The 27,341-nt window shown below is 27.8% G+C and overlaps 4 protein-coding genes, 2 long non-coding RNA genes and 2 pseudogenes across 9 annotated transcripts; 3 read left to right on the forward strand and 5 right to left on the reverse strand.

Annotated features, from left to right (window-relative positions):
- Positions 1-212: 212 nt before the first annotated feature.
- Positions 213-6,180, reverse strand: LOC114122762 (kelch-like protein 3). Of its 2 annotated transcripts, none has more exons than XM_050199183.1 (11): positions 5,946-6,180; positions 4,662-4,760; positions 4,358-4,589; positions 4,103-4,281; positions 3,263-3,356; positions 2,947-3,103; positions 2,783-2,877; positions 1,642-1,842; positions 1,323-1,442; positions 920-1,172; positions 213-856 (listed from the first exon to the last, which is right to left on the reverse strand). In XM_050199183.1, the coding sequence occupies exons 1-11, from the start codon at positions 5,972-5,974 to the stop codon at positions 657-659; spliced, it is 1,659 nt and encodes a 552-aa protein (XP_050055140.1). In that variant the 5' UTR covers positions 5,975-6,180; the 3' UTR covers positions 213-656. The 2 variants fall into 2 exon arrangements, with proteins under 2 accessions (XP_050055140.1, XP_027841319.2); XM_027985518.2 differs by having other exon boundaries at positions 1,516-1,842.
- A 149-nt stretch (positions 6,181-6,329) lies between these two features.
- On the forward strand, positions 6,330-8,901 carry LOC114122769 (G patch domain-containing protein 11-like). The gene is made up of 3 exons (XM_027985529.2): positions 6,330-6,475; positions 8,007-8,266; positions 8,564-8,901. The coding sequence occupies exons 2-3, from the start codon at positions 8,021-8,023 to the stop codon at positions 8,813-8,815; spliced, it is 498 nt and encodes a 165-aa protein (XP_027841330.2). The 5' UTR covers positions 6,330-6,475; positions 8,007-8,020; the 3' UTR covers positions 8,816-8,901.
- On the reverse strand, positions 8,857-11,184 carry LOC126549592 (DNA mismatch repair protein Msh6-like; annotated as a pseudogene).
- A 2,321-nt stretch (positions 11,185-13,505) lies between these two features.
- On the reverse strand, positions 13,506-14,710 carry LOC126549594 (uncharacterized). Of its 2 annotated transcripts, none has more exons than XR_007603686.1 (3): positions 14,573-14,710; positions 13,890-14,086; positions 13,506-13,654 (listed from the first exon to the last, which is right to left on the reverse strand). It is a non-coding gene; the product is annotated as an uncharacterized LOC126549594 (long non-coding RNA). The 2 variants fall into 2 exon arrangements; XR_007603687.1 differs by lacking the exon at positions 14,573-14,710 and adding an exon at positions 14,166-14,513.
- Positions 14,711-15,569: 859 nt separating this feature from the next.
- Positions 15,570-16,291, reverse strand: LOC126549595 (uncharacterized). Its single transcript, XR_007603688.1, has 3 exons — positions 16,151-16,291; positions 15,792-16,087; positions 15,570-15,717 (listed from the first exon to the last, which is right to left on the reverse strand). It is a non-coding gene; the product is annotated as an uncharacterized LOC126549595 (long non-coding RNA).
- On the forward strand, positions 15,904-16,628 carry LOC126549593 (uncharacterized). 2 transcript variants are annotated; one of them, XM_050199185.1, is made up of 2 exons: positions 15,904-16,063; positions 16,156-16,628. In XM_050199185.1, exons 1-2 carry the CDS (start codon positions 15,904-15,906, stop codon positions 16,515-16,517), a joined length of 522 nt encoding a protein of 173 aa, XP_050055142.1. In that variant the 3' UTR covers positions 16,518-16,628. The 2 variants fall into 2 exon arrangements, with proteins under 2 accessions (XP_050055142.1, XP_050055143.1); XM_050199186.1 differs by having other exon boundaries at positions 15,904-16,045.
- Positions 16,629-20,778: 4,150 nt separating this feature from the next.
- Positions 20,779-24,068, forward strand: LOC126549865 (glutamic acid-rich protein-like). Its single transcript, XM_050200258.1, has 4 exons — positions 20,779-20,859; positions 22,253-22,415; positions 23,023-23,207; positions 23,485-24,068. The coding sequence occupies exons 1-4, from the start codon at positions 20,779-20,781 to the stop codon at positions 23,773-23,775; spliced, it is 720 nt and encodes a 239-aa protein (XP_050056215.1). The 3' UTR covers positions 23,776-24,068.
- Positions 24,069-25,251: 1,183 nt separating this feature from the next.
- On the reverse strand, positions 25,252-27,278 carry LOC114122760 (kelch-like protein diablo; annotated as a pseudogene).
- Between the last annotated feature and the right edge of the window lie 63 nt (positions 27,279-27,341).

A 27,341-nucleotide genomic window follows, 5' to 3' on the forward strand; every position in this document is an offset into this window, starting at 1 on the left:
GCAGGGAGTATGCAGGATATGCCGCTGCATACCCTGTACGAACACAAAACCTCACACATACCAAAGACCATTTTTCAATATCCCCCCATTGCCCCTCCACTGTATCCACATAGTGGCAGTCTTCTGTATACTCTGGAAAAGAGGTCTGCGCACGCCTATGTTCATAAGTCACAAATTGCACTAGTATTTTGATATGTACAAACATTCACCGAGAAGCTTTTTATTTCTTTTTTTTTATTTGAAAAATTTACAATCTGTATTATACTATTATATTACACAATAAGTAAAAAAGATGACTGACATAACACAGACGCAATAAGAGAAAAAAACAGCACATAAAGCACATGATGAGGGAAATCATCCATCGATGAAACCCTCACAATCAAGACATTTAGCACTAAACATAAACCTTAAAATTATTATTATAGTACATACAACTTACTAGTTAAGTTAAAATCTTAAAAAAAACTTAACTTTTTAACAAGTGAATGCCCACCATTGATAAGAGTGGCTATCGTTACAACATAATAATTTAACAAAAAACGATTAAGAAAACTCAACATAATAATACATCATATAAATAATCAGTATTTTCATAACCAATTATTATATATTAATAGTAAAAATTTTTTAAAAAAAATCAATAGGAGTTATATTTAATCAGTTAACTTTAAAACTTCATTTTGAATGTGTCGTTTGACATTGAACGCATTGCAGCAACCATAATTATCGAAAGTGTCAGGTACTTTTGACGACAACACTGACCATGTTTTTTTGTAAGGACAATATACTTCTATTGTGAAATTGCTGTGTTCACCTCCAAACACATAAATCAATCCATTTACAGTCACAGCACCTATTGCATAATTTATACACATATAAGTAAATTAGCTTTATACTAAAGCTTATTTTAACAAACCTGCATTCGATCTACTATGATTTAAATTTGTCACTTTTTCCCAAGAGTCAGTTGAAGGATCATACTTTTCCACTGAAGACAAATAGATATCCCCATAGTTTCTTCCTCCAATAGCATACATACAACTGTTCAATACACAAAGTGTAGGAGCAACTCTACCTTTTAACATTGATGCCACTTGTTTCCAAGTATTAGTTTTTGGATCAAACTGTTCTACAACTTCAACACCATATGATGTAAGATTTCCTCCAACCTAAAAATATACAAATTAAAAAAATTCACTTTTTGAATACATACAGATAGTCTTATATGCAGTTATTACAAGTATACAAAATGTATAACTTAAGTAAATTAATGTAATATACTAACACATACATAATATATATTATATGCATAAACTTACAGCATATATAAATCCATTAAGAGCAATAACTGCATAATCAGTTCGATTTAAATTTATAGAGTTCATTTTAAACCATTTATCATTTTCAATATCATAATATTCACTATCATAAATATCTGGCTGCAAATAATATTAGCTAAGTGAATAAGTAATTAATTGTAATTAATAATAATCAATTTCTAGTTCACAGTACCACATAAATACGACTACCAATCTGAACGATATTGGATTCATTTGGATGATTCAACATCCTTTTCATTAATCTCCAATGTTTTGTGTTAGCATCAAAAATATGACATGAATTGAGTGGCAAACTTACATGAAACAAATTATTTAAATGTTCGCTCCTAGTTGTATAACAAACACCACCAACACTAAATAAGCGACCATCATTGAGTAAAACAGTTAGACCATAACTATTCAGCGGAATAGTTATTGATACAGTTTTCCACTGATTTGTTATAACGTTATACAAAAGAGGATGATGGATACTACCACTTATACCCATAACTAAAACATACTAAAACAAATAAAATTAATTTATTGTTTATTTCTTAAGATTATGGAATATTATTTTATTAATTTTTAGAAAATTTATTATAAATTAACCCTAGATTACACGCATTAAAAATATTCATGAGATTCTATGCACATGGTCTTTTTGACCGTGTGATGAAACATATCAATTAAAACTCGATGAATTGAAATAATTATTATTTTATTGCTCTTAAATAAATACAAATTGTCAAATACTTTTATTGATACTGGATATAAACAAATTAAACTTTCATATGAATGTTATAACACATGAGGTTATATCACAGTATACCACACCAGTCTTTTAGGTAGTTTTTTCAATAGATAATGAACTTTGAACCCTTCTATAGTACAAACATCAAATTGTATTCAATTGGGAGTTGTATCTAACTTTAGTCTATTGCCTAATTAGGAATGGAGTGGCCGAGCTTTCTAAGACGTCAGTTGAGATGTGTACCGTTGCCAGTTTCGAACCTCGGTCAAGGGCGGTACCCACTCTTCGAGCAAGCCACGGTGTCTGGAAAGAGAAGCCGCCATCTCCCACCCCGGGCATTTCAGAAACCTACGGTTGTCCGAATAGAAATTCTGCCAATTCCTGAGCATACTCCTCAGACTATAATATATCCCCAATACGAAAAAAAAAGATTGTCTAATTAGAAGGTACCTAGGTTGGGTTAGATTAATATTTCATATTTTCTAAAAACTCAGTAGTTAGGTTAGGTTGATGATGCATGTGCTAGGGTTAATAGAATAAACAAATAATAAGCACATTTATATCTTATTTTTTTTTGTAAATTATATTATTACATATTACTATATTATTTATGTATACAGCATAATAGTATACAGAATATAATATAGTAAATAATTTTCCAAAAAATAATAATAGTAATACAAATACTAGTAAAAACTAAAATTTTTACTTCTGAATAATTTGAACGATATTGTGTACGGATAGAATTTGGTGCTTTTAACTCAGTACCATGAACAGGATAAGCTCCATCTAAATATTCTCTACCTGCCAACATTTATTTTACAAAATGGACAAAATTTAAAAAAAATATATTATATAATATTATATAATTACTATTTTTATTAAATTCCAAAAGTAGTTCTTTATCAACAGTACTCTCCAAAAATTCCTGCGAAATAATTGGTAACCGTACATATTTCATTAAGTCAGGTAAATGTTTATTACGATTTTCTCTATCGTGTTTAATCCATTTTATTACAGATTCATACACCTATTTAAAATCAGAATTTTATTTATAATTATCTATTATATAAAATTGTAATCATGTTTAATACAATATGACAATCAGATACCATACAAACCAACCATACAAAAAAAAAAAAAAAAAAATACTCAGTTTAAATATATAATATCAGAAAAAAGTACTTGCCTTTTCTTCAGCTACACATAAATCTTCATTTTTAATAATTGGTATTAATTCATTAAGAGTTATATGTAAAAACTCTTCATTTTTATATACATCACTGTAAAATAATGATTAATTGTATGATGCTTTATATAATTATATTTAAAAATTAATAATATAAATAACAATAGATATAATTACAATGTTATAAATAATGATTAAATATTATTTATAAATGTTCATAATTCACATATATTATACTTATTAGTTATTAAATAATTTACTAATTCAAATTTTATATTCTGAGCAATGAATGCATTGAGTTGCAATATTATTTAATTCATTTTTTTTTTTGTTTTCGTTTTAGATTATTAAAAATTCTTTAACCTTCCATTTTAATATTTTTTCAGAGAAATGAATCTAGTTGGTACATTAGAGAAAGAGGTCTCAAAAACATGAAAATTTACAAATTATTTTGTAATCTGGTTTGAAAATTTAAAAAAAATGTTCTATATCTGTTTTTCTATGAGTTATTAAAATATATTTTGCTTTATAAAGCACAGAAAATTAAAGAAAAACATTAATATAAAACAAATTCCTCATTTTACAATTTAGCTTGTACTGTACTGTACCTAAAATTATATTTTATCTAACAAGCTGAACCCTTTACAACAGTTTAAAAATAGTATAATATATATTGTGTACAGTAAAACCTCTCTATAACGGAATTGCATGGGACTAACAATTTTTTCCATTGTAAAAAAATTTCTGTTATAAAAAGGTTGAATTATATTATATTAAATGAATAGAGACTATTGAAATTTTTCGCTACAAGGAGGATCATTTTCTATAAAGTATACTTACCTAAACTTAATTGAAGCATAAGTTAAACAAAACAAACATAAATCTTTTAATCCAAGACATTCAGCCATTTCTTTTATACCTAAACAATTGGAGGGTTCAATTCTTGATTTAATATATTCCACACATTTGTTGCAAATTGTTTCATCTAATTGTAAAAAACAAATTCCTTCTATAATTTCCTAAAAAAAATTTTAAAAATACATATTAGACTATATTAGACTATATTTATAAATTAAAAGACAAATATTAATTTACTTTGATATTTTGTTCATTTACAACTAACTCAGATGAATAAATAAAGTCAATTAATGAACTCAACACATATGGATCTAATTCTTGAATTTTGATTTCCAATTCTTTAGATTCTTTAAATTGGCTATTGAACATAATATTAAAATATTCACTGTTGGCTGCGAGAACAACTTTATGAGCCCATATTTCTTCACCATTTTTCGCAACGATCTTTATATCACATAATTCTTTATTCCTAAAATGGATAAATTAAAAATCAAAAACAAAACCCTATGAATATATTTTATGATGAACTATATAAAATTACCTTCTCATTTCATCAAATTTCTGGTAACATATGCCAATTGGTATTTTTAAAAATACATTAGTTAGTACTTTTGGTATACTTTCTACACCTTGAGAAAGTCTAAAAATATATTATGATTATATAATAAGCATGAATCAAAATAATTAAGTTTACCAAGATCTTTAAACAATTTCTTTAAAAAAATTAGGTAAAAATAAAATGGTCAGATACCTACATAAAATTATGATTTACCTATCCATTTTCTTAGCATCGAAAATCTTTTAATAATCTTATAATTTTATTGTATAGTATCATAACAAAAAAATAAACATTAATAAATTATACTTAAATTTATTTTTATTATTTACTAAAATAATATAATTTTACTGGTAATAAAATGTTATATATTTATATACCTATCTTTAATACAATAATAATAAATATTTTTAATTAAATTAAATTATTGTGAATGTATGAAAAATGAATTATTATCAAATTATCATAAAAAATAAATAGAAAATTATTATAAGTATTTAATTTTTAAAAATATTATGACGATAACAATCCAAAAATAGAAGCAAACATACCTAAAATTGATTTATTAACTTTCATAGGTAAAATATGTTTAATTAATTATGACATTTATAGGCAGGGGTCAGATTTATATGCAACTTTATATATGTATTGGAATGATCTTTTTGAAATCTGATGAACATTTAAGGATAAAGATCTTGTAGTGAAGACAACGAAATACCTTTTTTTTTTAATATTTAAAGCATATTTTGAGGCTTTTTTATGCATACAAATTCGTTTCTTAATTATAAGTTATATTTCAATATTTTTAATCAAGGATAGAAATAAAACGTTGACACATAATATTGGCAATCAGTTTAGAAGCTGGACATAAGTTATTCAAAATATTTAGTATAAACCACACTGACATCCACCTTATTTATTTGTTTCTTGAAAATAGTCTTTATATTAAGTCTTAAAATGATGACGGTGAGAAAATAGGTATTTGATTATATTAGGTACCAATTTGACCAAACGTTGTAACTACCCAACACAGTTTACATCATGGACATTCTACTAATATTAAGTATTTATTAATAGTGTCGGTTAAACAATTGGTATTTTTTATATTTTAATTTTAGGGCCATCACTTTGCAGTCGAATAAACTAAATAATTTATTAAGTCATGATATTATAAAATAAATACACTTTAAACACTTAAAGAAAAATGTCCATAGGTTAGTGCTTTGTAACTATCACTAACCATTACAACTAACTGTCTAGAAATTATACCTTATATCCTTTGATTGCAGCGAAGCCATTCTTTTTTTTTTTCTAGCCCTTCTAAGCAGAACGTTATGAGCAGAACGCAGTATGCACGAATCTCGTGTATAGTAATCGAAGTTAATGGTTGTCAATTCAGGAATTCACACTTCAGTTTACGAAAAAATTTCGTTAATTTTAAACGAATGTGAGTTCTTGTGGTGATCAGGCGATTAACGTTAATTAATAATTATTCCTTATAGTTTATAGGTAGTTTAATAACTACTACGTAATAACTAATGTGACCGATGACTTGTGATAATGTCTCATACTATTCTACACTACCGTCAAGCTGGCAAAGTTGGGGCGTGTGCTTAACTTGGGGCAACATTTAACTTTTACCGATGGTTTTACGTGGTTTTACCACAAAATTTTTGGGTTTACCTCCATTAATGGTCTCTTATCAATCAATTAATGTGATACAAGAATTCTGTTGTTACCTTAAAAATATTTAAAATCACGTTGTCACTGTGTCAGTGTCCCAACATCAAATTTTAAAAGTAAGTATTAATTTTTATTAATTAATTTTATGTTTAAGTGTATAATATCTATCGTTTTGAAAAGGTTCGAACACTTACATTAATTCTCATCGAATAAGATGTTTTGCATAAAAATTGAAAATTAAAATCAAGTTCAGATGTGTTTTAAATTTAATACCTAGGTACTCTATATAATAAATTATTATAATCCTGCATACATTTCGGTAAATTAAGTTTAACTTATTTAGTCCAACTTGGGCCACTGTCATTCAATCTTGGTCCAGGTTATAGTTAGGCTAAATTTTAACAAGTCTATTACATTTAAACGAGACTAACCTTAATAACAGAGACGAATTCTCCGGGCATGCTGAAACATAATTAGTAGGGCTCGGATGTTGTTGCATTTGCAACTTTTTTTCTATTGTTCGGATTTGTTGCTAAGTAGGTTATAAATTTGTTTCAAACGTGTACCAATTAATATATAAAAATTTTAAGTGCAACTTTTTGTAATTTTTGACCTTTTTCAATTTTATTGCAATTTTGTTGATTGTCATCATTTTCAATACAATTTTATGTTTTTTTTTGTGTTTTCACTTTTTTTTGTTAGATTATACAGGTTTAATCTATGGTTATGTTGGGCTTTGTTGGTTGTGACTCGTGACGGTTTATTTGACCGTCGTCGTCGACGGTAACTAGAAAAACCATTTAATTACCTAGTTTTAAATTTTGATAAAACTATTTGTAGATTTCTGAAAAAATAAGAAGACCGCACAATTTACCAGATTTTTAATGACAACTGACTAGAATTTGAATTTGAATCTTTTTTATTATCTACTCGTTTAAAACCTACCTATCTAATAAAACTTTATAATTTTACTTAATAAAATGACTTAATCCATTTCATAAAATAATTTGTTAATATTTTTTTGGTACAAAATATTTTTTTGTTGCAATTTTTAAGTGCAATTTTGGGTTTTTTTCACAGCATTAATGCAATCAATTTTATAACATTTTTAGTGCAACAACATCCAAGCCCTAATGATTAGTATAAAATAATTCAAAAATAATTTTGTCATTAATAATATAGGTATTACGTATTAAAAAACATCATGATGTTAGACAAGAATTTTTTTTTTAGAGCATTTATTAACTACAGAGCATATGATATCTGTGTGCGTAAGCTATTCAACGCTTGTTATTGCTGTGAAAAATTGTTTATTCCGAGACTAGCTCTACCATCAGCCGGGGTACTAACTACCCTACAGGGCATGCTCAATGTGATGCGCTTCACCAATGATTTATATAATTTATGTTACGAGTGTGTGACTATTGTATAAATTTTCATTAATTTATAAACAAATACAAATTTCTGTATTATTTATCTACTATAAATTATAATGCATTTTGATTAAGTGGGTTAGGTATATTATCCCGTCCCATATTCCAGAGTTAGCATTCGCCACTGCTTAATAAAATTTAGTTAGGTTTAAGTAAATTATAAAATAAGTTTTTTAAAAGAAAAACATGAATAACCCATGTTGTCAATATTCAGGAAATCGAAACAACATGGGAAGAGCAGAAAAAAAAAGGGAATCATTTATATGGTTCAAATGCAAAGGATCAGGTCGAGAAGCCGCATTTAAACAAATCAGAAAAATAAAAAAGTCAATAATACACAATAATCGGTCAGCTGAGCCTTGCAGCATGTGCGTAAATAGAGAAAGAAAAAGAGTTCAGGAAGTTGTTGCAAAATTAGACCTTTCGGATTTATTTAAATGCCAACGAGTATGCCGCCAAATGGATTTAAAACAGGTATGATATGTTACAAACCATAATTATTTATTTAACGCGTATTTTACACATTTTTGCTTAAATAAATTATAGTTAAAAAAAAAAAAAATTGAATACATTGGTTTTAAAAATTGTCTCATAAACAAAGTATAATTTATATTTAAAACAATTTTAGCTTGAAATTTTTCAAATCGAAAAAAATATCAATCTTCTAGTTTTAAAAGCTCTCACCAAAGACTATTAATATGTAACTTTTATGATTCATATATTTTTGTTTTTTTTCCTGATTATAATAAATTAAAATATTTTGTATTTAAGGATATACAAGAGCCATCTGAAAAGTTTTTTTGGCCCAAGGAAGTTTCAGAAGTTGATACAAATAAACTAAAGCAAGAAGAAGAAGAAGAAGAAGAAGAAGATGAAGATGTTATATCAATTAATGAACAATTGGAAATTTTAAATTTTTATTTGAGGCAGACTTATAACTATTGTGTTTACTGTGGAACAGTGTATGACGATGAGACTGATATGATGGAAGAATGTCCTGGCCCCAATCGACAAGATCATTAAATTAGAATTATATAAATAAATTATAACATATAACCAAAACATAGGAACAAAGTCTTATAATTTATTAAATGTTTTGTACTTTTTTTTACAGTAGAAAAAATATTATTCAATATTATATAATAATTAATAAGTGAAACTTGACAAAAAATAAAAAAATTTATCATAAAAAGAAATCTTAATGACATTTTAATTTGGAAGTACTAATAATGTTTAAAGAACTTAATATGTAAATCATAGTGCTAAACAGCAGTTTTCACAACAGATATATCTTTGTATGAAAATAATGTTTTAAATAGTATTCGGCGCTTAGCCGCAGTCTCAAATTCTTTAGATCTACGTAAACCAGTTTTTATGATATCAGCAGGCATACCAACCAAACGAGCTACGAGCAGCATTAAAACCATATGATTTCGGGCAAGCTCTATTTGCAAACTTATACAAGAAAGTAATTGTTTCTTGAGTTTGTTCTGCATCCATTTCATTTGTTTCATCATTTTCTACCATGCATGCCTGGAATAAACAAAAATAAAATAAATAAACTAACTTAATTATATAATTATTTTTATTCATTCATAAATGATAAATATGTATATTAACAAGAATTTATACCATATGACCAAGTGCAACTAAAGGATTAACTTTGAAATCTTCGACCAACAAGTGGTAATGGGTAGAAAATAGTGTACGGCATTGCTTTTATACTAGTTCAGTGACAACAGCTGAAGCGATTGCAGTCCCATCATACGTAGATGTTCCTCTGCCTAAATAACAAAAAAAAAAAAAAATCAAAAATATAGTTTATTTTTTTTTATAATTTAGCAATAACAAAATAACAGATGAAATAAACATTTAATCAAAATTATTTAAAATAAATAACTAACCCAGTTCATTAACTAAGACCAATGAAAATCGACTAGCATGATGAAGTATAGCAGATGTCTCACACAATTCAACAAAGAATGTCGACTCTCCTGCTATTATGTTGTCATTGGCGCCGATCCTTGTAAATATCCTGTCAACCGGATTGAGAACAAGGCTTTTTTGCAGGTACATGACATAGAAAAAGTAGATCTAAAAAGCGGGTTGTTGGTGAACGGGAGATATTTATTCGCAAAAAAAAAACAATGAAAGAAAAATCAGGCGAACAACAAAAAAAAAAACCTGTAAAAAAAAGGTAGTGATGAAAAAAAAGAAAAGGGGGATAGAGTCGAACTAGGTGTGTGCTGAAAAGCGCGGGTCACAAGACTGGTTTGTCTAGGTCCGGTTCGTGGTGTCGGCGGCTCGGTAGGTCCGCGTGCGGTTATCGCACGTCGGTGTCGTCCATCGTCATCTGGCGGTTGGTAAGAAAAGTAATTAGCGGTATTCCGCGTAAATGCCGTTTGAATTCAAATGGCTATTACGCGGGGCCGCGTCACTATAATAATTATTGATTACACACAAGACACAACTTAAATAATGAAAATAAACATTCTTTGAAAAATAGTTAATAAACATTAAATAAGTTTTGTTTTGAACATAACAAAATGATTAACTATAAAATTCTTCAAGTTACCTCAAAATTATCAAGAAGTTCAGTTAAACTAGGAAATACTCCAGGTGTGCTGTTAGAATAATTGCAAATAACAGTCAATAAATTGGATTCTAAATTTTCCTTTTTAATATCAGCTTCTATAAAAATAAGTGTATTAAATTAATTATCAAGTATACATTTTAGTTGGTTAAAATTACTTTGAAATTGTTCTTTTATATGAATACTTGTTCTAAACCTAACCTAACCTTAACATATGAGCCATAACAGATATGATTCCAAGCTGCCTCATTAATATAGACCTACCTCCCATGTTAGGTCTTATTACTAATATAAAAATAGAATCCCATGTTCCATCTTCTTCTTTCTCGATGATGATATCATTCGGGATAAAACTCACCACCAGATCCTCATGGATAACGTCCTGCAATGAGTTCAACTAAAGGCTAAATATTGAGTTTAATGCAATAACTATTTTTACACATTTCAATTCAACAATCAAGACATAATAAAATCACCTATTATTTGAATAAACTCAAATTTATAAAAACTTTAAGTTTAAAAATGAAAAACAATTTAAAGTTTTCAATACAAACAAAACTGTAATACAATTATAATACTGACCTTCTTACCAACAATAGCTGGAATAAATTTAGGAATACACATAACTTCTTCTTCACAGCGGCAGTATTTTGCTAATGACATGAATACATCTAGTGTAGCCAAACATTGAATGGCATTATTTCATTACTCAAACTTATCACAAAACTGTGAAAACACTTTCTCTAAGATCTTTCAATACATCAATTTTTTCTTGTTCATAACTAGTCATTTTTTCCAAAAGTGCCTGGACAGAAAATATTATTAAATATCAGAAATAAAGGCTGTATCTCCCACCTTAAAAAAAGCTAGGTACTTGTAAATAATAATTAATTAAAATTAAAGTTGCATAAAATAATTTTTTTTGAGTTGAAAATATATTATATTATATATTATATTCTTCTTTATTTATTATTATATAAATTGAAAGCCACAAAATCTAAAAATAGTTACTTTAATGGAAATACTATTTTAGGTTTTTGGACAATAGCCGCCGTTTCAGTGAAACTACTGCTCGACCAATTCAAACGTAATATGTAATGGTACGGCTGGTTTGATGAAAAGAAGACAAGAAGTATAGAGTAGTATAGATGCTATTGAAACTGAATTTATGACAAAAATAGCCAAACCGTAAACCATTGTTAGTCACTGTAGTGCTTTAAGCTGTCATAATTGATTAGGTATATTCATTATTAAATAATTATCAAACATTTATATACTATCCGATATTTATTATTTTTGATATTTTAATGTTTGTAATATTTTTCAAAATGCAAAAAGACCAAATCATAGACTTTTTTTTATCTGATGATTTTAACACTTCACTATCCAATTTGCTTATTATAGTAATTATTGTATAGATAGTAAATTATTTTAAATAAAAAAAATACATAATATAATGTACAAACAAATAGTTTAATCGCTTAACTCCTCATTTATGATTAACATGTCAAGATGGTAAATATATTAGAAATTTTCAATATAAATGATACAATAAATTTTCATGGTACACTGGTTATGATAGGGGACTCCCAACTGTTTTATTCGAGGACCATAAAAAATATCATCACTTATAGCAGGCCAAAAATTTATAGATATATTATAACACATATAGATTTTAATTTTTAAATGTTAGATATCTTCTCTTATATTTACTATCCTATGGGGACAGCAAACCGGTTAAAATTTGTTTGAGAGCCGTAAATTGGAGACCCCTGGGTTATAATATAAAAAATAAACTAAATTGTTATACTTGCGTAATGTTTGGAAGGGAAAAGAAATGGAGTGTTAATGAATTGTCGTTAATAAACAATTTTCTAAGGATCAGAAAAAATATTGTATTAAGTATAATTAATTTTCCAATTTAAGTATAAAGGAAATATTTATATAATTTAAGTCTCCCCAGAATATTTACTCATGAGCCTCTAATGCAAATTACTTACATTACATCCAAAGTGTTTGCATTGTTCTTTTAAATAAGATTTTAACTCAACATCGACTTCTTTAATTTTTTCCAAAACTCTGTCATACTGATCATCCATTCCTGGTTCAGGAAAAATACGACCATGTTTCATAGCTTCATCGTGATCAAAAGAATTCTGTACAAAAAGTAGAATTATAATGATTATTGATTACTCATTAATAATGAAAATAAACATTCTTTGAAAAATAATTAATAAACATTAAATAAGTTTTGTTTTTAAAATAAAACAATTATTAACTATGAAATTCTTCAGGTTACCTCAAAATTATCAAGAAGTTCAGTTAAATAAGGAGGTGGAATACTCCAGGTGTTGGGCTGTTAGGATAATTGCAAATAGCAGTCAATAAATTGGATTCTGAACTTTCTTTTTTAATATCAGCTTCTATAAAAATAAGTGTATTAATTTAATTATCAAGTATACATTTTAGTTGGTTAAAATTACTTTGAAATTTTTCCATTATATTAACACTTGTTCTAAAACCTTTCAAAATTGATATGAAATCAATTATTTTCCTTTTTGAATAAGTTTTTTTTTGCGAAATATATTGCTCTTGTTTCCACATGATCTGATTCAACTTCATTACTACTCTGAGAGTAATAAATAAAATAAATATAAAATAAATAATAATAATAATAATAATAATAAATAAGGATACCATAAAATATGTGATTAGTTTAATTTAAACTTGCTAATTCTGATCGTATTTCGTGCATTAAATCAGGAATAACAATTAGAGAAGAATTGCATTTTGTCTAGCTTCAATACTGGATATTGTTGTCAACAGATTACACAACCATTGGTGTAGTAGTCTAGCAAATATTATTGCAAGGTATTAATTAATTAAAATTCTTATACCATGTTAAATTTTATTTTTATGTAAATAATAATAAATATACCTTTTGCCGATGGAGTAGAACAGGGGTCTCCAAACTTTTTTATTCAAGGGCCACAATAAATATCATCATCTCTTAGCGGGCCAAAAGTTTATACATATACATTATAACACATTAACACATATAATTTTTAATTTTTAAATGTTAGATATATCATCTTGTATATATATTATCCTATGAGGGCCGTAGGCCGGTTAAAATTTGTTCGAGGTTAGGCCGTAGTTTGGAGATCCCTGGTGTAAAACAATGATTTAACTTGTTTAGTAATGTTCCTGTATATGAACCAGCAGTTTTTTAATATATGCAGGTTTTCTAGAGTTATTGTGTCAAGTATCTAAAAAGCAAATAATTAAATATAATACAAAATAAAATTATTAAATTTTACTACTAAAAATTTAAATAAGTATTCATTATCCTAATACTAAAAAAAATTCTCAAATCTAATTTGGAATAAGTTTCATTTATTTAATAGATACAAGATAAACATGAAATAATAAAACAATTAAGAATTTAATTATACATATGTTATACAAGAAGTGACAAGTGTTATTAATTTAAATTTTAATTACCATAAGTTTGCTGTTAATATTATCTTGATTGGATAATTCAACAGATTCAATATCAACTGGTTTATATAATATGTCAAATCTTCCTCTAGATAAAAGTTGGAAGTCCATTTTACACCGCTTTAAATACCGAATAACAGCACCCAAACTACAAATACCAAACTCACATTCATCATTAGCATTCAATTGTAAGTGGGAGCCTGAAATAAATTGAAACTTAAATAAGCTCTTTAATAATATTTTTATTGTTTCATACAAAATAAATAATTATTATTATACTTAGTTAAACTTGCATGTGTCATCTATCTTACAATCTATATATACAAACGGCTCTAAAAAAGTTCGTTAATTTTAAACAACGAGTATGACGACAACATCGTTCTTGTGGTGATCGGGGGATCAACGATATTAATAATTATTCATTAGAGTTTATAGGTAGTTTAATAAGTAATAAGTAATAACTATTGTAACTGGTGACTTGTGATTAATGTCTTATACTTTTCTATACTTCCGTAACCGTCAAGCTATCCAAATTGGGGCGTGTGTTTAACTTTTAATTTGGGGCAAAAGAATAATCTTTTAGTTTCACCACAAAATTTTTTGGTTTACTTTACCTCCATAAATGGCATAAACGGTATCTACTATCTTATCAATTAATTAATATGATACAAGAATACTGTTGTTACCTCAGAAATATTTATAATCCGTTCCACCTTCCATGAGAAAATAATCACTATTCAGTATTCACTTTTCGGCTTTCACGCATTTGGCATTTCGACTCAAGGTTTTTAGATTATAGTATAATCTAAAAACCTTGATTTCGACTGACGGCTTCAGTGATGCTGGACCCAAATTTTCCCTTCCAAGCGTCGACGACGATGGCCGAGAACGGCCTCGTGACAAACCGACGACCCGACAACCGACGTGCACCGACGAAGACACTCGAACCGTCACCAGATTGGGGCATGCGCGAACACGAATGATAATCGGTCAACGGACTGATTATATTATTATTATTATTGTCTCGTGCCCTCGTGGAACGGAGACATGGAGTACGGACTACAAAATCACGTTGTCAGTGCCCCAACATCAAATTTTAAAAGTAAGTATTAATTTTTATTAATTAATTTTATGTTTAAGTGTATAAGATCTATCGTTTTGAAAAGGTTCGAGCACTTACATTAATTCTCATTGAATAAGATGTTTTGCATAAAAATTGAAAATTAAAATCAAGTTCAGATGTGTTTTAAATTTAATACCTAGGTACTCTATATTATAAATTATTGTAATCCTGCATACATTTCGGAAATTAAGTTTAACTTATTTAGTCCAACTTGGGCCACTGGTTATAGCTAGGATAAATTTAAACAAGTCCATTACATTTAAATGAGACTTACCTTAAAACAGGGGGGAATTCTCTGGGCATGCTTAAACAATAATTAGTATAAAATAATTCAAAAATGATTTTGTCATTAATAATATATTACTTATTTAAACAGAAAAATAATAAATTTTGTATTTTACAAAGTGTTATACATATTTTAACATGTTTACATCATACAATAGTCCTTGTGGCATGAAATGTTGTTTTCCTGGTTGCTTAAGTAAACGTAAGGAAGACACGTCCACTACACCGAAAAGCTACTTTTCGTTTCCAAAAGATAGTTCTAGGTATGTATTATTCCCATATTTTATAAAAACTTCTTTCTTTTCATACTACTTAAACCCTTTATATACAACATATTTTTATTTACAAGCTTATGGTAAATCAATTCTGAAAACGCCATTCAAATTGCTTAGCAGCTTCTTTATTTGCAAATCTTCTGACAATCTAAAACATTAAAAGGTCATGTTAATGATGTCATTATTTTATCAATTTCGTATTATATATTAATATTATTATACTTTTAGATGTACTATTTGGTTGGAAAAATGCAATTGCAGATCATTAATGTTGATTGATCCTGTTATATTGAACAAAAAGTAAAAGCTATGCTCTTTGCTTTTCGAAGACAAAATGTTTAGCAACTTCCAAAAAAATAGACTGAAAGCAGATGCAATACCAACAATATTTGATAATTTAACTGAAGAGGTTCCATTAGTTGAACAATGTCAAGTTCCATTAAATGACACTCTTATTAGCGATAACACACCATCATGTTCGACATCTATTGCTGGTAAATGATACATATTTTTCATATCTATAATCAAAATTAATTTATTATAAGAAAGAAGGCTCTAATACTAATGTATATTTATTTTACCTTAGACTTGTCTACTACTAACATGTCAGTGACCATGTCAGATAAATCAACATCGTCTGAAATTGAAACGAGTAGTTTGGGTGTTCAAACACCCAAATATCTTTCAGCAAATACTCCACGGAAGCTGAAACTTCATGAAAGACTTGCTGAAGAAATTCAATTAAGAAGAGAAGCTGAAGATAGAGAAAAAGAATTGTTACATAAAGTAAATACTTTAAGTTTACAGTTGGCTGACAAATATTCAATAGATTATTGTCTTAAGGTGTGTAAGGACAATTTAAAGCCTACATTATTTATGTTAGTTAATTCTCAAATGAAAAATTTAAAAAAAAAAAACAAAAGGGTCAAAGGTATACGAATGAGATAGGTTAGGTTAGGTTTAACCTAACTTAATGGTGCCTCATAATAATTTTTATAATTTTATTTATGAGTTAGAAAACATTTTTATTAAATTATTTCCATTCATTTCTATAGAAAACGGTGTTGGTTCCAAGCTAAGACTTCATTTTAGTAATGTTCCTTTTAGTCATCCATGTAAACTTTTCGACAAATCTTTTTTATTAAATTTGTATATTAGATTCAGAATTTTTACGGCAATTAAATTTTTAAATAGAACTCTGCTACATGAAAAAAAATTAAAGAATAGAAAATTAACTATTTTATCTCATTTATAGTATTCCATTTGTTTATTTTCATTTTTCTTATTTAACATTACATTTAACTATAATTATTAACTAAAATTAAAAAAAAATACTGTGCCAATATTAAGTTTTTATGTGTCAGTAAAAAAATTATGCCTACCTAGATTTATTCCTAACAATTTGTTTTTATTATTAATATTAATATTTTTATATGTGTATATGTGTAACTACTTTACTTAATATTGTAATAATTAGTCTCAATTATATAATTAACCTGCTTGTTATTTTCGTAACACTAATAAATTGAAATTGATGGAAATATTAAATTTTTTTTATTTATTACTTATAATTTAGATGTCCAAAACATTCAAAATATAATATAATTTATTAGGTTGTTATTGAAAAAACTATTGTCAAACAAAAATAAACAGTTAACTTATACAAACTTAAATACTTAAAAAATAAAGATAATTGAAATCATTGCCCTAGTGGTTTAAATTAGTAAAATTATATTCATACTTAGTACTTACTATTCCTTTCATCCATAAAGCCGATTTCCTCATGTGAATTTTTAGTATTGATTATTGAAATTTTTAATTATTGAGGTTATTAGTCTAAAGTCTTACTAAAAGCTCTAATAAAGAAAAAAAGTGAATTATACAAGTAAAAGCCGCCATTTCCACAAAAGTATTGTATACCGAAATATTTATTGTATTGAAAATATTTTATATTATATTTTAAGTCAACACTGATGAGCCCTTTCAAAATGTCGGACCATATTTTTGGGCGGCCGTAAAAAGCTATGGATTTCCTTATCAGTTTCCATTCTGATTTAATCTATTCTGTGACTTAACCCCAATTGATTTAAAAAATTTAATTGATTATGTTTATTGTTTAAACTGAAATGATTTAAGTTGACTTAATCCAATAATATCTTAAAATTGTATTTCATTATTAAATCAGAACGATATAGTTGACATAACTCTTTAAGATCTTAATAGAAATTAAAATTTGAAACATATCTTTAATATCTATCACATTCACAGCAACCAGATTATTTGGTGACTTAACTTGTTTGTACCAAAAATCGAGATTTTTTTTTTAATATAAAGGAGTCAAAACATGATTTTTGAAAAAACATGACTTAACTCCTTTTGACCGCGCATCAAAGAACTATTGTGTTTACTATGGAACAGCGTACGACGATGAGACTGATTTGATGGAAAAATGTCCTGGTCTCTATTGAGTAGATCATTATCCTGACTTCAATGATGACCAAAATTAGAATTATATGAATACATTATAACATATAACTAAAACCATGGTTGAAATATATAAATATGAACAAAGTCATATAATTTATTAAATGTTTTGTATTTTTTTTTTACAGTAAAAAAAATATTGTTCAGTATTTTATAATAATTAGTAAGTGAAATTTTGATATGAAATATTATAAATTAAAATACAATTTAATAACTTACAACGTCTACATATTTCTTTCATCATATCTGGTGTTTTAGTCTGTTCTATCCGAGCAGTCTCCCTAAATTCATTAATATTCAACAATATATTCAAAAACTTGAGATGAAAAGTTTTCATATTTTTATAAGATAAAATGTAAGTATATTTTAATTTAAGTCTGATATCCACTACTAAAGTAATATTGGAGAATTTTTTTCTATATTTTATGCCACAGTTTTTAATAAACATTATAACAACCCCTTAAGGGGACATCAGTGCATCATACTTGTACGTGTTCTTCAGATTTAAAGTTGTGCAATATACCAAATTTGTTTTTAATAGAAAAAATTGGTTAGGTTAATAAAATAGAGTAGTGGTATATTATTAAACTCAATGTAAAAATACAGTCTGTTGTAGGTAAATTTTTTAAAATATTTTAATTTTTGAACAAATTTTTAGTACATAAAATATTGAAATTTAATAATGCACAGTTTTATTTGAAAATTATTTATTACCTATTCAAATATAGTAAAATCATAGATAATAATATTATATTTTACCTTTTAATTTGATAATAGGTCAATTTATTAATCATTGAAGCTAACTACTTACTCTATATCATCGTTTCTCAACCTTTTTAGTGTCGTGACCCCCAAAATAGGTAAAATAAGGTCAATCACTTTGCGACCCTATCTATAATAAGTACAAATTTGAAAATATCATTACCAATTATCCAAACTAAATATAGCATTTCAAATATCAATTTATAATACTATGTGTAGTAATTTAAACTTATGACCTCTATTTAAGGTGATTGCAACCTAACCTTGCGCATGATTTTTGTTCTCTTCATATTTCTAGTGCCTAACTAAGGGAAAAGAAAAGGATAAAAACAATGAACAAGGTACCCGAAATCGAGGTAGTAACCGACGAGAACGACCAGAAACTAAGTCCAGCTAATTGTCCATTGACCGAGGTGCGTAAAGTAAAACATGTTTCATTAAATTCCAAATTAATCAATCCGAATATTCATAGCCAAGATAAAAATATAAAACCTTAGGTATATTAAATTTAAAAAAGTTGACCGAAATCTACCTACCTGATAATTACGATGCAAATAGTAAATTTGAATTTGTTATTAATCCAAATCTGAATAAATCATAAGAAAGTAAATTGTTATCCTTGCTACAAAAATACGAATCTGTTTTTTCAAAATCTAAATGGGACTTGGAAAATTCAAAAATGAAACCAGTAGACATTTTTTTAACCAAAAATATTCCAATAAATCTCCTAAATTTCAAATTAAGTAAATTTGAGAGCGATGAAATTGAAGAAATAACGCAAGAAATTATGCTTAAAACGGGAATAATTGAACCATTTGAACCATCGAACTCACCATACTCATTTCCAACTTTCTTATTGCCCAAAGACAAATCACAAGGTTCGAAGAAAGAAAAATCACCGGCACAATATAGAATAGTATAAAATTATAGAAAATTAAGTGATAAAACTATTAAAGAATATTTTCCATTTCTGGTCAGTGGCGTATTTAAGGTTTTTCCGCCTATATGGGCACTATATATATATAATGAACAATTAGTCTTAAATTCAAGAATAAATATGACCATGTAAACGAATTAAAGGCACAAAACAAAAAATCGGTCAGATTGCTTATTTAAATTTTAATAACCAGTTTGTAATCTATTTAATTACTAAATCAACATTTTATAAAAAACTGACATACAAAATCTTTATTCTCCACGTTAAAATCGTTAGAAATATTTTGTAGTACATAAAACATTAAAAATATAGCAATGCCAAAAATCACGTTTGACTTAAAAATATTAAATTGGTTAATTGTTTTGAATATGATCATAGATATCTTCTATTATCTAAGAATATGATAAAATACGTTTTTTGTGACAATTACTAACAAAGATATCGACATAACAAGTTCTATATTTACGCCACCACAATTCACAGCAAAATATAATATCACTGGTAGAATCTATTGCCGTTCATTTGTTAGAAACGCGTGATGATTTTTTACAAATCAAAACAGGAGCATTTCAAAATCCCAAGTCATCAGAAATAAAATGGGTTAAGAAGGCTAATTTGTACGTAACAAATGGTTATGATAAGCTTATATATCATAGGGATATTTATAAAGGTTCGTCTAAATTAGTAATATCATTGCCAGCTAGCTTATAATCGAACATTTTCATAACGGAAAAATTTCTGGTGCACATTTAGGTGTTTAATAAAACACGATCGTGATACCAATGGCTTACTAGTTACTATGCAAAAATGTATAAAAAATTATGTACTATGTAGTTTCATGCAGAAAATGTCAACAGCGTAAACACTGTAAACCAGATAAACAGCCAGCGACTGGAATGTTAGAATCAAATAAGATCGTAATTGGTATTCCTTTCCAAGAGATTTAATCGATTATATTGGACTATACTATGCTAGGCTCACGAGGTTGTAAGTGAACACAATATATTAGTTGCTAGTTGCTACAATATGTCGACTGTCGAGCAACAACGGCCCACGCAGGGTAGTATGGATTTAAGATCGGATAATGGAACGCATTTTACTGCAAAAGTCATTTCACAATAAATTATTACTAACATTAGGAATTCAAAAGAGAGGAAATAGCTTATAGAGTATAGACCATCTGGTCAGGGCCACGGACGGGACGAGCAGAAAGACAAAATCAGGTGATAATAGATATGATAGCCCCAGAAACGTTGCAGGTGAAAAATGAACAGATGTTCTACCTATCGTATTGCACGCATATTATAACACTGCCATACACCATTCAACGGGATATATAGGTACTCTTTTTCATTTAGTACACGGCTACGAGCCTGTTTCAATTTTTGACATTGCTATTATTCCATAAAATTTATATCATTCAACAATATCATAGAAATTCATCAAAAATTTAACTCGATCCGTGAAAAATCACCTGATATTTTACAGAAAACGTTTGATAAGCAAAAAAGTTATAAAAAAATATATACCTATATAATATATTAATAAGGGAGTTTTAGTTTATTTAATTATTATAATTGAAAAATAGAACAGTAGGTAATCTGGTGATCTCACGACGTATCATTTACCACGTTGTAATTAATAATATAAATTAAATAAAAAAAAAAAAATTTATATTAATATTAATTACTGTCTAGAGCCCACCGTAATAAAGTTCAAAACCGCTTAATTTGACGGACGCGACGTGTTTATCCCAGCAGTGTGTCGGACGGGGAAGTTCCGTAAAGTCGCTTACTACCTCTTCCTCTGCCGTCCAGCCCTGTAGGCCGTTGGCTACTTGCCCGTCGGCATTTTAAATGTCGTCTTTTCCGGACATCGTTGCGTCCGATCGCCGTGTTGCGTTCGAACCGCGTGTGCGGACAACGCGGTTTTTTGGTCTAAGTCGTTGTGTCGTCTTTACGCCGTTACGGCTTTATGTATCGCGTGGTACGTAAGCGTGTGACCGTCTGTCGCCAAATCCGGCGTGTTTTACTCGTGTGTTCGCCCGTTATTATGGTTTTGTGGTGACCTCGTGGTCAACTGACCCGTTTGTAGGTCGTTTTACACGTATTATAATATAACCGCCACAATAAAATTAGTGTTGCCTCAGTTCAAAACTGTGATAACTCAAAAATATTCAAAAGTGAGTTATCTACGTGTGATATTATTCGCCACGGACTAAGATATTCTATCTTAGTTCGTGTTATTCGCCAAATCACGACGATTTCGATTCTATAGACGCCATAATTTTTAGCTGAATTATTCACCACTAGAGGTCGTTTATTTCATGGTAGAAGGTAGAACCAGTAGTATCATAATGTCATGACGTAGCCATGACGGCATGACGCCATGTGGGTCTTTTAAACTGTCATTTACTCATTTCTCAATACTGGAGTACAACTGGACACTGGTTTTTTTGAGTTATTGCAGTTTTGAACTGAGGCAACGAATTATACCGTGAAGTCTAGTGACAATAATTGTCGTAAGTACCAAGATAGTTGGAGCCTTACGCGTTCACTACACTCCGGCTTTATTCGAGCGAGTATTATACCTACATTTAATTTACTATTTCAAGAGCTGTCGCCTTTCCGGCTTGGATTCGCCGTGTCAGTGTAGCAGCACAGGTTTGTTATTTTATTATTATTATATATTATGTATATTCACTATATTATTATGTAAAAAGAATCGTCTATTTGGATTCTTTTTAATTATTACTGTTATTTTGCGTACGTGCCCTCTTAATAGTTATTATTATTTGTCATATATATATTTGGTTTTTATTGTAAACTTATATTTTATCAAACGCGCGGCATCCGTTATATTTATATAACTAAATACTTAATTTTGTATATCTTGGGTAACCTTCCCTTCCCCAGCATTCCGCAAGTCGTTGCTACTAACCACACCAATCGTAGGAGCGGCTTTGGCGCAAACATCGTTTGTAAGACTAATAAAAAAAAAAAATTACTTATTTCTTAACAATGTATTAATTCATTAAGAGTTATATGTAAAAACACTTCATTTTTATATACTTCACTGTAAAATAATGATTTCTATTTTATGATGCTTTACATAATTATATTTAAAAATTGATAATATAAATAACAATAGATATAATTACAATATTAAAATAATGATTAAATATTATTTATAAATGTTCATAATTCACATATATTCTACTTATTAGTTATTAAATAATTAACTAATCATTTGTATGGTTCAAATGCAAAGGATCAGGTCGAAAAGCCGCGTTAAAACAAATCAGAAAAATGGAAAATTCTATGATACCCAATAAACGGTCACGGTCAGCTGAACCCGAGTATAAAGAACTAAGCGATGAGGGAGATGAAGATACATTAGACCTTTTGGATTTATTTAGGTGCCAACAAGTATGCCGCCAAATGGATTTAAGACAGGTATGATGTGTTACAAGTCATAATTATTTATCTAACGCAAATTACAAATTGTAATTCAAAAAAAAAAAAAAATGAATACAATATCGGTTTTAAAAATTGTCTCATAAACTAAGTATAATTTATATTTAAAACAATTTTAGCTTGAAATTTTTTGAATCGAAAAAAATATCCATCTTCTAGTTTTAAAAACTCTCGCCAAAGACTTATAACATGTAACTTTTATGATTCTTTTATTTTTTTTCCTGATTATAATAAATTAAAATATTTTATATTTAAGGGTGAACAAAATCCATTTATGAAGTATTTTTGGCCCACGGAAGATGATGAAGAAGAAGACGAAGTAGAAGAAAATGAAGAAGATGAAGAAGAAAATGAAGAAGATGAAGAAGAAAAAGATGAAGATGATGAAGAAGAAGAAGAAGAAGATGGAGATGAAGAACAAGAAGAACAAGATGATGATGAAGAAGACGAAGATGAAGAAGAACAAGATGATGATGAAAATGAAGAAGAAGAAGAAGAAGAAGATGAAGAAGAGAAAGTATATGGTTTACCAATTAATGATCAATAAGAAATAGTAAATTATTATTTGGGGCAGAATTATAATTATTGTGTTTTCTGTTGAACAATGTATGACAATCAAACTGATTATAAGAACAAATGTCCTGGTCAATATCGAATAGAACATTATCCTGAATTCTACACATAATTCTATACATGTATATTTCAACCATGACTAAAACATAGGAACAAAGTCATATAATTTATTAAATGTGTTGTACTTTTTTTACAGTAGAAAAAATATTATTCAGTGTTTTATAATAATTAATAAGTGAAATTTTGATATGAAATATTATAAATTAAAATACAATTTAATAACTTACAACGTCTACATCTTTCTGTCATCATATCTGGTGTTTCAGTTTGTTCTATCCGAGCAAAGTCTCCCTAAATTCATTAATATTCAACAATATATTCAAAAACTTGAGATGAAAAGTTTTCATATTTTTATAAGATAAAATGTAAGTATATTTTAATTTAAGTCTGATATCCACTACTAAAGTAATATTGAAGAACTTTTTTCTATATTTTATGCCACAGAGTTTTTAATAAACATTATAACAACCCCTTAAGGGGACATCAGTGCATCATACTTGTACGTGTTCTTCAGATTTAAAGTTGTGCAATATACCAAATTTGTTTTTAATAAAAAAAATTGGTTGGGTTAATAAAATAGAGTAGTGGTATGTATATTATTAAACTCAATGTTAAAATACAGTTTGTTGTAGGTCAATTTATTAATCATTGAAGCTAACTACATACTCTATATCATTGTTTCTCATCCTTTTTAGTGTCGTGACCCCCAAAATAGGTAAAATTATGGTCAATCACTTTGCGTCCCTATCTATATTAAGTACAAATTTGAGAATATCATTACCAATTAACCAAACTATATATAGCATTTTACATTTTTATTCATGGCACATATTATAGTTATTATTAGGGCTAGGGACTTCTAGGAGTTTGCATGTTTTTCAATAATCATTCAAAACATAGCTAAGTAATATAGAAATTTGGGTACTGGTTTGTTATAGCCCCGCCGCGGCAAGTAAAAACTTTATAGCCCTGCCATTCAGGTTTGTTATCGCCCTGCCATTCATATAACAACAGAATTTAATATATATTTAGGTATGTGGTGACCCATGGGTGCATACATATTTTAAGGTTTTTTAGGGAATGAAGTCCCTAGCCCTAGTTATTATACAGTGTGTCCCAAAGGTCCCGTTTCACCCTTAATATCTCTATGGGAAATCAATATATTTAAACCCAGTTTTTTTTACAGTACTTAGTATAGAAATACTGATTAAATAGCATAAAATTCAACTTATTTTTTCTAAAAAATGAAAAACTTTTAAAAGCATTTTTTATGCATTTAAGAATTTTAAATTTTTGAGATAGCTATTTTGTTGAACATATTTTTAAAACCGTTCAAAAAAAAAAAAAAATTAAAATTGATTAGAAATTGACTAAATTGGAGCAAGTCATGTTTTTGAATAATTGTAATAATAGTATTATTAGTAATAAGTAAATTTAAAAAATCAATAGTTGTGTTATATTATCAAAATATTTAATCAGTTAACTTTTAAACTTCACTTTGAATGTGTCATTTGACATGGAACGCATTGCAGCAACCATAATTATCGAAAGTGTCAGGTACTTTTGACGATAACACTGACCATGTTTTTTTGTAAGGACAATATACTTCTATTGTGAAATTGCTGTATTCACCTCCAAACACATAAATCAATCCATTTACAGCCACAGCACCTATTGCATAATTTATACACATATAAGTAAATTAGCTTTATACGAAAGCTTATTTTAACAAACCTGCATTCGATCTACTATGATTTAATTTTGTCACTTTTTCCCGAGTCAGTTGAAGGATCATACTTTTCCACTGAAGACAAATAGATATCCCCATAGTTTTTTCCTCCAATAGCATACATACAACCAATGCCGGATTTACCTCTTCAGCTGCCCTACGCTATTATGAAAATGTCGCCTCAAAATCATACAATCATTTTTTAAAACCAATACGAGCTTCATATATGACCCAATGGTCGACGTGGCCAAGAAAGCGCTAATAAAAAAGTAAAATAATTTTTTATCTGTTTATAGAGACGAAACAGGAGAAAAAAATTGCCGCCCTAGGCTATAGTCTAGTTAGCCTAATGGTAAATCCGGCACTGCATACAACTGTTCAATACACAAAGTGTAGGAGCAGCTCTACCTTTTAACATTGATGCCACTTGTTTCCAAGTATTAGTTTTTGGATCAAACTGTTCTTCAACTTCAACACTATAATATGATGTAAGATTTCCTCCAACCTAAAAATATATAAATTAAAAAACTTCACTTTTTGAATACATACAGATAGTCTTATATGCAGTTATTACAAGTATACAAAATGTATAACTTAAGTAAATTAATGTAACATACTAACACATACATAATATAATTATTACATGCATAAACTTATAGCATATATAAATCCATTAAGAGCAATAACTGCATAATCAGTTCGATTTAAATTTATAGAGTTCATTTTAAACCATTTATCATTTTCAATATCATAATATTCACTATCATAAATATCTGGCTGCAAATAATATTAGCTAAGTGAATAAGTAATTAATTGTAATTAATAATAATCAATTTCTAGTTCACAGTACCACATAAATACGACTACCAATCTGAACGATATTGGATTGATTTGGATGATTCAACATTCTTTGCATTAGTCTCCAATTTTTTGTGTTAGCATCAAAAATATGACATGAACTGAGTGGCAAACTTAAATTATACAAATTATTAAAATATTTGCTCCCAGATGTAAAATTAATACCACCAACACTAAATAAGCGACCATCTTTGAGTTAAACAGACTATAACTATTTAGCGAAATAGTTATTGATAAAGTTTTCCACTGATTTGTTATAACCAGGGGTGTTCCCATAGGATATACTACATATACACCGTATACTCTCAAGATTTTTTTTCAATAATATGGGTATACTGAATATGCCTCAAAGACGTTTTATATTTTGGTATTTGATGATTTAGTACACTCTCAAAAAAAATATTGGGAACACCTTTGGTTATAACGTTATACAAAAGAGGATGATAGATTTTACCACCTATACCCATAATTAAAACATACTGTAACAAATAAAATTAATTTAATGTATATTTCTTAAAATTATATATTAGAAAATTTACTAAAAATTATTAGAATAAACAAATAATAGGCACATTTATACCTAATTTTTTTTTAAAACTATGTTATTACATCTTACTATATTATATTCTGTATACTATTATGCTGTATACATAAATTATATAGTAAATAATTTTCTAAAAAATAATAATAATAATACAAGTACTAGTACAAACTAAAATTTTTACTTCTGTATAATTTGAAAGATATTGTGTATGGATAGAATTTGGTGCTTTTAACTCAGTACCATGAACAGAATAAGTTTCATCTACATATGCTCTACCAGCCAACATTTATTTTATGAAATAAACAAAATTTAAAAAATTAATAAAAATATTATATAATTACAGTTTTTA

This window comes from Aphis gossypii, chromosome 2, assembly GCF_020184175.1.
Source record: "Aphis gossypii isolate Hap1 chromosome 2, ASM2018417v2, whole genome shotgun sequence".
Classification (NCBI taxonomy): Eukaryota; Metazoa; Arthropoda; class Insecta; order Hemiptera; family Aphididae; genus Aphis; species Aphis gossypii.